At 46.1% G+C, this 11,321-nt stretch overlaps 1 protein-coding gene across 1 annotated transcript; it reads left to right on the top strand.

Moving 5' to 3' along the window:
* Positions 1–7,286: 7,286 nt before the first annotated feature.
* On the top strand, positions 7,287–10,932 carry LOC129486700 (secretoglobin family 1D member 1). Its single transcript, XM_055287052.1, has 3 exons — positions 7,287–7,410; positions 9,423–9,610; positions 10,792–10,932. Exons 1-3 carry the CDS (start codon positions 7,356–7,358, stop codon positions 10,819–10,821), a joined length of 273 nt encoding a protein of 90 aa, XP_055143027.1. The 5' UTR covers positions 7,287–7,355; the 3' UTR covers positions 10,822–10,932.
* The last annotated feature ends 389 nt before the right edge of the window (positions 10,933–11,321 follow it).

Below are 11,321 nucleotides of genomic sequence, written 5' to 3' on the forward strand. Positions count from 1 at the left end.
CTGCGAGGTTTTGGTATCAGAATGGTTCTGGCCTCATAGAATGAGTTGGGGAGGAGTCCCTCCCCTCAATTTTTCGGAATAGTTTCTGCAGGATTGGTGCAACTCTTCTTTATATGTGTGATAGAATTAGGCTGTGAATCCATCTTTTCCAGGGCTTTTTCTGGTTGGTAGGCTTTTTGTTACAAGTTCTTTTAGAACTTATTATTGGTCTGTTCAGGGTTCCGATTTCTTCCTGGTTTAATCTTGAGAGGTTGTATGCTTCCAGGAATTTATCCATTTCTTATTGGTTTTCTAGCTTGTGTGCATAGAGGTGTGTAATACTCTCTGAGGGTTTTTGCATTTTGGTGGTGGGGATGTTGGTGGTAATGTCCCTTTGTCATTTCCGATTGCATTTATTTGGATCTTCTCTCTTTTTTCTTTATTAGTCTAGCTAGCAGTCTATCAATCTTACTTATTCTTTCAAATAACCAAATTTTGGTTTTATTGAGCTTTTGTATGGTTTTTCACATCCCAGGTTCATTCAGTTCAGCTCTGAATTTGGTTATCTCTTGTCTTCTGCCAGCTTTGGGGTTGGTTTGCTGTTGTTTTTATAGTTCTTCTGGGGATCACGTTAGGTTTTATTTGAGATCTTTCTAACTTTTCGATGTGGGCATTTAGCACTATAAGCTTTCCTTTTAACACTTCTTTACTTATCACTTCTGTTCCAGAGATTCTGGTATGTTTTATCCGTTTTCACTAGTTTCAAAGAATTTCTTGATTTCTGCCTTCATTTAATTGTTTACCCAAAAGTCATTCAGGAGCATGTTGTTTACTTTCCATGTAATTGTATGGTGTTGAGAGATCTTAGTGTTGATTTCTATTTTTATTGCACTATCATTCAAGAATGTGGCTAGTATGATTTCAGTTGGTTTGAATTTGCTGGGAATTGTTTTATGGCCAATCATGTGGTCAATTTTAGAGTATTTGTCATGTGCAGATGAGAAGAATGTATATTCTGTTGTTTTTTGGTGGTGTGTTCTGTAGATGTCTGTTAGGTCTGTTTGGTCAAGTGTTGAGTTCTGGTCCTGAATATTACTGTTAGTTTTCTGCTTCAATGACCTGTCTAATACTGTCAGTGGGGTGTTGAAGTCTCCCACTATTATTATGTGGTTATCTAAGTCTTTTTGTGAGTCTCTGAAAACTTATTGTATAAACAGGTGCTCCAGTGTTGGGTGCATATATAATTAGGACAGTTAAGTCTTCTTTTTGAATTGAACCCTTTGTCATTATGTAATGCCCTTCTTTGTCTTTTTTTTTTTTTTTTTTTTGAGACAGAGTCCCACTCTGCCACCCAGGCTGGAGTGCAATGGTGCAATCTTGGCTCACTGTGACCTCTGCCTCAAGTGATTCTCCTGCCTCAGCCTACCTAGTAGCTGGGATTACAGGCATGTGCCACCACACCCAGCTAATTTTTATATTTTTTTTTTAGGCAGAGTCTCACTCTATCACTCAGGCTGGGGTGCAGTAGTGCAATCTTGGCTCACTGCAACCACTACCTCCAGGGTTCAAGTGATTCTCATCTTCAGCCTCCTGAGTAGCTGAGATTACAGGTGTGCACCACCACGCATGGCTAATTTTTTGTATTTTTAGTAGAGATGGGGTTTCACCATGTTGGCCAGGCTGGTCTCAAGCTCCTGACCTCAGGTGATCTGCCTGGCTCAGCCTCCCAAAGTGCTGAGATTATAGGAATGAGCCATTGTGCCTGGCCTAATTTTTGTATTTTTTTTTTTTTAGTAGAGATGGGGTTTTGCCACGTTGGCCAAACCCAGACCAGCTCGAGCTGGTCTCAAGCTCCTAACCTCAAATGATCTGCCTGCCTTGGCCTCCCAAAATGCTGGGATTGCAGGTGTGAGCCACCGTGCCTGGCCTTCTTTGTCTTTTTCTGATCATTGTTAGTTTAAAGCCTTTTTTGTCTAAAATTAGAATAGCAATGCAGGCTCTTTTATGTTTTCTGTTTGATTGGTAGATTTTTTCCATTCCTTTGAGCCTATGGGTATCATTCCTGTGAGATGAGTTTCTTGAAGACAGCATACAGTTGGGTCTTTCTTCTTTATCCAACTTGCCAGTCTGTGCCTTTTAATTGGAGTATTTAGCCTGTTTATGTTCAAAGTTAATATTGATATGTGCAGATTTGATTGTCATTGTGTCATTAGCTGGTTGTTATATAGACTTGATTGTGTCATTGTTTGATAGTGTCAATGGTCATGTACTTAAATGTGTTTTTGTGGTGGCCGGTAGTGGTTTTTCATTTCCATGTTTGGCATTCTGTTAAGGACTTCTTGTAAGGCAGGTCTCATGGTACTAAATTCCCTTAGCGGTTGCTTGTCTGAAAAGGATCTTATTTCTCCTTCACTTATGAAGCTTAGTTTGGCTGGATATGAAATTCTTGGTTGGGATTTATTTTCTTTAACAATTCTGAATATAGGTCCCCAGTCTTTTCTGGCTTGTAGAGTTTTTGCCGAAAGGTACACTGTTAGCTTGATGAAGTTCCCTTTGTTGATGACCTGCCCCTTCTCTCTAGATGCCTTTTTTCTTCCATGTTAACCTTGGTTAACCTGATGATTATGTGTCTTGGGGATGGTCACCTTGTATACTATCATCTAACAGGGGTTCTCTGCATTTTCTGAATTTCAGTGTTGACCTCTTTAGCAAGGTTGGGGAAATTTTTGTGGAGAATATCCTCAAATATGTTTTCCGGCCAGGCACAGTGGCTCATGCCCATAATCCCAGCACTTTGGGAGGCCGAGGTGGGTGGATCACCTGAGGTCAGGAGTTCAGGACCAGCCTGGCCAACATGGTAAAACTCCATCTCTATTAAAAATACAAAAAATTTAGCCAGGAGTGGTGGCGGGTGCCTGTAATCCCAGCTACTCGGGAGGCTAAGGCAGGAGAATCACTTGAACCTGGGAGGCAGAGGTTGCAGTGAGCTGAGATCATGCCATTGCACTCTAGCCTGGACAACAGAGTGAGATTCCGTCTCAAAAACAAAAAATGTTTTCCAAGTTCCTTGCTCTCTCCCCCTTTCTTGCAGGGATGCCAGTGAGTTGTGCGTTTGGTCTTTTTACATAATCCCATATTTCTTAGAGGTTTTGTTCATTCTTTTTTATCCCTTTTTCTTTATTTTTGTCTGACTGAGTTGATTTGAAGAATTGTTCTTTGAGCTCTGAGATTTTTTTCCTCAGCTTGGTGTATTCTGTTGTTAATACTTTCAATTGTATTACACAATTTTTGTAGTGAGTTTTTCAGCTCTATCAGATCAGTTTGGTTCTTTCTTAAAAATGACTATTTCCTCTTTCAGCTCTTGCATCATTTTATTGGATTCCTTAGGTTCCTTGAATTGGGTTTTGGCCTTCTCCTGAATGTCATTGATCTTCATTCCTATTCAGATTCTGAATTCTCTGTCTGTGGTTTCAGCCATTTGAGCTTGTTGGGGAAACCAGCCCCCCACCACCCCGCGAGTACCCTGAGACCAGCGGAGACAAAGGATTTAGAAAGAGACAGAATAAAAGTTTAAAAGGCGGGTCCAGGGGACCAGCTCCGCCTAATTTATTGGTTTACAAGCTCTTTGTTCTTAGGGCAGATGGGAAGGGTAGGAAGGGATGAGGAAAAGGATTAATCAACAAAGGAGAACTTGTGAGTCATTCAATAAGATGTATAGTAGTGGCGGTTTCTGTAAATTCCCTTGAGCAAAGGCGGGTGTCTAACTACTTAAGATCTTTAACTTAACGGGACTGAAATGGGTGGGAGTGGGTTTCAGGAGGAGCCAAGATGTTTGATTATACTCCACTGCTTCAGGGGAGTGTTATCTCCCCAGCAACCTCTGGAATGCTGCTGAGCGGTTATGCTCTAGGGGCAAAAAGACATGAGGGCAATAAGGAGACTTTTCTCCTCTGAGGCCGCCCATGGCTTCCCATGGGTGTCTCACACAGGGGAGACCAACTCTTCTGGCATCCCAGAAACTCTCTTTCCCACAGAGCTGATCAAGAACCATTGCTAGGGAACTAGTGTGGTCATTTGGAGGTAAGACGACACTCTGGCTTTTTGAGTTGCCAGAGTTTTTGTGCTGATTCTTTCTCATCTGTGTGGAGTGATGTTCTTTTAATCTTTGAAGTTACTGTCCCTTGGATGGGCCTCAGCCTCCTGAGTAACTGGGACTACAGGCACGCACCACCATGCTCAGCTAATTTTCGTATTTTTATTAGAGACGAAGTTTCACCATGTTGGCCAGGATGGTCTCTATCTCTTGACCTTGTGATCCGCCCGCCTCGGCCTCCCAGAATGCTGGGATTACAGGTGTGAGCCACTGCGCCCGGCCCAGTTTTTTTCTTTTATATACTTTGATGCCCTTGAGGGTTTGACTGTGGTATCAGCTGGGTTCAGTTGACTGGGCTTTCTTTCTGGAAGATTTCAGAAGGCCAAGGTTCAGTTCAGTTCAGCACTCCTGGGCTGCTTGCTCTAACCCTGGAGGCCTGGTACCAGGCCCATGGCTTTGTTCTCTGGCCCCTTGAGGTTAAGCACCTGCTGTGCTGGTGAAGTGGAGGTATTCCGAGTCTGCTGGCAACAACACTCTGCCAAAGCACTTCATCAGGGCAGTGGCAGCAAGGTCTGTGCTCATGTGAATGCATGCTGGCAGCTGTGGTGGCAAATCAATATTGACAATTTTTCCAGTGGATTGTCTTAGATTTCCCTGATAGTTGAATAACTATCTATAAATAATGACCAATTTATGTTCATGGATTTATCTTTTAACATGGATTTTGCCCTTTGTTTGAAGAGAATATAGTTAACATCATGTTTCTCTCCATACAATTTTTTTATTTTAAATTGACAAATAATAATTGCATATATATATTTTTTTAATTTTTTTTTGAGACAGAGTCTCACTCTGTCATCCAGGCTGGAGTGCAGTGGCATGATCTTGGCTCACTGCAACCTCCGCCTCCCAGGTTCAAGCCATTCTCTTGCCTCAGCCTCCTGAGCAGCTGGGATTACAGACACCCAGCACCAAACCTGGTTAATTTTTGTATTTTTAGTAGAGACAAGGTTTTGCCATGTTGGTCAGGCTGGTCTCAAACTCCTGACCTCAGGTAATCTGCCCACCTCAGTCTCCCAAAGTGCTGCGATTATAGGCATGAGCCACTGCGCCTGACCTAAAATTGTATATTTTTATGGCATACAATATGATTTTTTGATTTATATTTACAATGCATACATGCATACATCAAATACAACCAAATTAATTAACAAAGTCATGACTTCACTTACTTTTTTTTGCGTTAAAAACATTTATTTTATTTTATTTCACGTTTTTAGAGACAAATTCTTGCTCTGTTGCCCAGGCTGGAGTGCAGAAGCATAATCAGGGCTCACTGTAGCCTGAAACTCCTGGGCTCATGCAATCCTCCCACCTCAGCCTCTTGAGTGGCTGTGAATACAGGCACCCACCACCATGCCTGGCTAATTTTTAAAACTGTTTGTAGAGACAAGGTCTTGTATGTTGCCCAGGCTGGTCTTGAACTCCTGGCCTCAACTGATCCACCTGACTCAGCCTCCCAAAGTGCTGGGATTACAGGTGTGAGCCACTGCACCTGGCCAGACCTTGGTAAATTTTACACACACACACACACACACACACACACTCATTTGAACATCTATCAACCCAATGATGTAGGCACCATTTTTAACCTACTTTTACAAACGAGAAAACTGAGTTTACATAAACTGAGTAATTTTCAGAGGGTTCAATAGCCCATAGACATGGATCTGAACCCTCCTAGCCGTGGGCTTCGCCACTGGACCTTCCACTCCTTAGGATTGGAGGCAGAGGTAGCATCAGGGGCTTCCCCACCATTTTTGGGTGATGGAAGTGAGAGCCATTGTCGCCCTCAGCTGGGACTCAGCCAGACCTGCCAAGGTGTCTCTGATGACAAAGACCATAAGGTCCCCTTCCTTCATAAAGGTCTTTCTGGGTGATTCTCAGCTCTGCTGCCCATCAGACCCACCAGAGCAGTTTAAACAGAAGAGGAATGGGATCTCGCCCTAGAACTACTGAATCAATATCCCCAGAGAGGGAAGCCTGCGGGGGGCGCTCAGTATAGTTTAAGAGCCCCAAGTGGTTTGATTGCACAGCTGAGAATGGAAAGCTCTGGCCTGGGCTGTGACTCTTCTCAAATGTGTGTTCACTTTAGAGCCAAATGTCTGGTGATTTCCTGCTCACCAAATGATGGCACTGCAGTGGAAGGGCAGAAGGGTGTCTATTGCTTTTGCTGGGGGTGGCCTTCGCTTTCCATCAACAATGAGATGACCCAGGCAGCAGAGCTAGGTTAGAAGTGGAAAACTTGAGCCCAGGGGTTAGAGGGAAGTGACCACCCACCCTGTTCATCCATCTCTTCCTTTCCATTATCGTCCCTGCCTAGAAGCGAAGACCAGTATCTCTGATGCCTGTTTGCCTCCAGATGCCCCAGAAGCTCCTTGGGTAAAAAAAAGTTGGGCAATTTAATCATCACATCAGCCCTGTGAGGAGATATGGGTGGCTAGAGGTCACAGGAGGCTTGCTTTTAGTAGACAGAAAATTTGAACCTGTGTCATGTTGACAACTCCACCCATAAATAAAGACACAAATCTTGGAGTGAGACAGGGTAGAGGACAGGGGGAGCGGTTGTTTTCCCCAAGGAAATCTTCCAAAGCTGGGGTGTATTCAGCTATGTTTTAGGTACCTATGTGGCGAAAATGGTGGTGATGGAAGGGGCAGAGTGGGAGGATAGGTCTGGTTCAGACTTGATCTATGTGCAGCTGAAACACTTGTGGCTGATTGTCAGACATGCAGTGGAGGTCAAAGTGAGGTCTCTTCCGTGCCTGCTCTCCTATAACCAAACCACAGACCCTAGCTTCCTGCACCCCTGGTTTCTCTCCTCCTGAAGTGAGAACTCACATTTGCCCTTGCACTGACATAAAGAACAGAGAGATAATCCTCAAAAGCCTAAAAGCAAACTGAGGTTCCAGGAAACATTGCCAAAGGCACCTGGACACTCACCTGGAGCACAGAGCAGAGTTCCTGCAGGGCTGCTCTCCTGGGCTCCACCCACTCAGGATGCAGGCAGGCATGGGGACATGACACTGATGGATGGCAGCAGCTCTGGCTAGGAAGGGAGGGCTGGAAGCCAGGCCTCATCACCTGCCAGATGCCCACGTGGGCAGGACCAGCCAGGCTCCCTAGGTACAAATAGCCCTGGGCTCCAAGGCTCCACAGGCTCCTGGGGTTGAGTCAAAATCACTCATCATTGGTTAAAGCTGAGCTCACAGCAGAATAAGCCACCATGAGGCTGTCGGTGTGTCTCCTGCTGCTCACGCTGGCCCTTTGCTGCTACCGGGGTGAGTACATCAGTCATGAGTCCAGCACCAGCCCCTGGTACACACCCTTCTCTGAGCACGAGGTCACCTATTTGGGTTAAGGTTGGGGTCTGAAACAAACCAAAATTCCAAACCTTATCCTGTGCTAGTTGAAGGAACTGCTCATAAAGCTCAGGCCTCATTTCATCAAATCCGCAGCACCTAGGAAGTTTTGCAGAAAATCAGTGCAGGCAAACGTTAGGAATTCTGCCTGAGCTTCACTCTTGGATGGGATCTGTGTCAGATGATGTAATGTGAGGTCTGGGGTGACTCTGGGCTCAGCCACTTCTCAGCTCTTTCACCATGGGCAAGATGCTTACCCTCCCCGCGCCTCCTCCTATCATTGGTGCTTAGAGCTTCTGCCGGGAGTGGCAATGGGAATGGAGTGGGATTATTGTGCCAAGGGTCTAGCTGTGGATGTGAAGCCGATCACTGCACTCTCAGACATTCTCCTCCCCAGACCTCTAGGTGCCAACTGAGCTCACAGCTTCTTACATTGTAAATTCAGACTCATAAAATGTTACATCTGGAAGGATCCTTGAATAACTCTCAGTCCAAGAAGAGATGGTGCTTTCTGATTCTCTCAATAAGAAGCCTGCAAATGAATTCTTAGAATAAGCAGCACTCAATATATCTTCTAGGGGTCCTACCAGTAATGGTGGTAGGAATACTACAATGGTTAGCATCAGAACTTCTATTTTTCTAAAATTAATTATGGCTGTTTTTTCCCCAGTTCATTTGGGTACTTTCCTTTCCCCTGTCAGGACCAATCCAGACTCTGATTTTTCTCTTTCCTCTTCTTTTCTGAACCTCTCCCTGTTTCCCTGTGACACCCCTGATACTACCCTCTCCAAATTCTCCCCACAGTTTGAAGTTGCATAGTCAGGGGTCATGTTGAGCCTGGTGGGGCGCTTTCTGGATGCACAGTGTTTGCAAAAGACTTAGGGGAATGGAGATTCCAGACCAAGCAAAATGATTACTCCAGGTCTTTCCAAAATTCCCAGTGGGAGCAGAAAGTAGCCTCAGTTCCCTCCTCTCATCCTCTCCAAATAGTCTAGATGTTGCTGCAGAATATGGGCCAAGTACAATTTCCTGTATAAGCTTCTAATGTGTGTTAAAACTGATTCACATGATTTTATTTTGTTTGGTTTACCTTTTAGCTCTGTGTTGAATCACATAAGCCTAAATTCTACAACTTATTCTCAAAACATCACCTTCAACATTTTAATAATTTTAACTTCTTCTTTTCCAGATTTACTCATTTCTCTAATTTCTGATAGGATTCTGACTCTACCATTCACTTCAAAATTTGATTACCCAAAACCTCCTCTTCACCAATGTCCATGACTAATAAAGTGTCACTTAACTGGCAGAAAAAAGTGATTATTTTCAAATCTAGAAAAGAGAACATTGGCGATTGATCCAGAGAAGCTTTGGAAAGTAATGGGTGTGCTTTTTTTTTTTTTTTTGAGATGGAGTCTCGCTGTGTCGCCCAGGCTGGAGTGCAGTGGCGCAATCTCGGCTCACTGCAAGCTCCGCCTCCCGGGTTCACGCCATTCTCCTGCCTCAGCCTCTCACGCAGCTGGGACTACAGGCGCCCGCCACCACGCCCGGCTAATTTTTTGTATTTTTAGTAGAGACGGGGTTTCACCGTGTTAGCCAGGATGGTCTCGATCTCCTGACCTCGTGATCCACCCACCTCGGCCTCCCAAAGTGCTGGGATTACAGGCGTGAGCCACCACGCCCGGCATGGGTGTGCTTTAAAAAAAACAGACACTGAATGAGTGATCAGGAAGTTGGTTCTTCAGTTCTAGCTCTGCCCTTTGCTGTGTGACCTCAAGGAAGTCACAACCTCCTGGGTCTGACATTGTCATTGGCATAGTTATTGAATAGAAGCCTAAAACCCTGGGGTTCCTGTCTGGTCTCACATCGGGGAGGCATGGGAGAAACACTGATTTCCTTACATAAATTATATTTTTATTATTTTGCTCCAGCAAATGCAGTGGTCTGTCAAGCTCTTGGTTCTGAAATCACAGGCTTCTTATTAGCTGGAAAACCTGTGTTCAAGTTCCAACTTGCCAAATTTAAGGCACCTCTGGAAGCTGTTGCAGCCAAGATGGAAGTGAAGAAATGTGTGGATATGATGGCCTATGAGAAGAGAGTGCTGATTACAGAAACATTGGTAATTTCTTTCTCTTTCATGTGTCCAGGCTTCTGGTCAGCGGCACAGTGTGAAGTGAGGTCAGCTAGCTGCTCTGTGAGGGACACAGGTGGTGGGGCACCTGCCTTGCTGGTCACCGCTTGAGAAGGTCACCTGGGGCCACAGGGTGGGTGCTACCATTTCACCTGCAGAATTCAACTCAGCTGCACACAGCCTCCTGCGTGTTTCTCCTCCTCAGGTCACCTGCCTGGATGCCGTGTCCCCAGAGTGTGCTGAGGACATGGGGAGTGAGCTAGGGCCAAGGCAGGGGTGGTGAAGGGCCAAGTATGACTGCCTCTCCACCTGGGGACTTCCCTGAGGCCAAGTGGCCCTCACACAGTCACTGTGGAATGTACTGGGGAGCATGGGAGCCTTGAGCAGGGAGAGGAAGGCAGGGAGGGACCTAGAGCAGGGGCTCCTGCAGATGCTGCGCTTGCGGGCTGGGCTTCTCTGCAGCTTCTGCAGAACCAGGAAGGAGCCCCTCCCAGCTCCTGAGACCGCATGCTCCCCTCCTCACCCACGATGCTCTTCTGACCACGGCCAGTGGGCCAAGACCCTCGCTACTCTACCTCCTGCATTGCCATGGAAGCGGGATGTTCTCACTCTGTCTTTCTCAAGAAATCAGAGGTTTTCCAGGGGCCTCTCAGCCTGGCTGCCTCTGGGTTGCTGTCCTGAGGTTTAGCTGCAAATGGTCATGGAAGCTGCAGGCTCAGGACAGAGGTGCTCGGGCCCTGAGGCAGAATTCCCACATGGGGAGGCTGGAGTCTCCTGGAAGCCACGCTTCCCAGAAGCCCTCTCAGCCCTGACCAGCCTCTCAGCCCTGGGACCCTCATTGCAGGAAACAGGAGACTCCAAGCCCTGGGACAGCCCAGACAATAACCTCTCGCTGCTCTGCTCTGACCCCCCTCTATGAGGACCCTGGGCCTCACGCTTGGGTCCCCCCAGGGCTATTGGCCTGGCAAGGAAAGGCTGCTCCCTCACCGGCATGGGTGCTGTGAAGCCACCAGGTCTAGGCCCTGGTTTCCCGCACATGCTGAGTTCCTGCCTCTACCCTTGCAATTGTCTTTGGGAGCAGAATTCCATCAGCCACTTGGATGTTAACCTGTTGTCTCCAGGAGCCGCATGACTGACCTCACCTTCCTTTCTTTCGTTTTCTATTTCAGGGAAAAATAGCAGAGAAATGTGATCGCTGAGATGTAAAAAGTTTTTAATGCTAGTTTCCACCATCTTTCAATGATATCCCGATCTTCACTGCAGAATGTAAAGGTTTCAACGTCTTGCTCTAATAAATCACTTGCCCTGAACTTCTCCACTGGTCTTGTTATCCTGCAGTCTTGGGCCTTGAGTTGAGAGTGGTTTCCATAGGGGAGTGGCCTTTGGGCATGGCTGACAATCAACTCCAGAGAACCAGCATCCCGTTATCAAAGGAGCCTGAGTCCGGGCATCCCAGAAGGAAATATTTGGTAGGAATCATCCTGCGTTCTTTACATATTTTCCATCCTGCAGCCGTAAATGAAAACCATGGTAATGAGGACACAGGAATTACAACGTTCCTGCTGGTCTTGTACTGAGGGAACCCCCAACCTGCCTGAGTGTCCAGGCCCAGGGTTCCTACCTAGCAGGGACCCTAGTGGATGTACCCTCAGACCCACAGTCAGCCTGCTTGGTGCCACCTCTGCACTGTGGTTTCTCT

Source organism: Symphalangus syndactylus, chromosome 1 (assembly GCF_028878055.3).
Source record: "Symphalangus syndactylus isolate Jambi chromosome 1, NHGRI_mSymSyn1-v2.1_pri, whole genome shotgun sequence".
NCBI lineage: Eukaryota > Metazoa > Chordata > Mammalia > Primates > Hylobatidae > Symphalangus > Symphalangus syndactylus.

What these genes read in the sequence shown, in the direction of transcription:
- LOC129486700 (XM_055287052.1), top strand. Translation starts at nt 7,356, where the DNA reads ATGAGGCTGTCGGTGTGTCTCCTGCTGCTCACGCTGGCCCTTTGCTGC. An exon ending in GGCCCTTTGCTGCTACCGGG is followed by an intron (nt 7,411 to 9,422) that starts GTGAGTACATCA and finishes ATTTTGCTCCAG; the next exon opens with CAAATGCAGTGGTCTGTCAA. An exon ending in TGCTGATTACAGAAACATTG is followed by an intron (nt 9,611 to 10,791) that starts GTAATTTCTTTC and finishes TTTCTATTTCAG; the next exon opens with GGAAAAATAGCAGAGAAATG.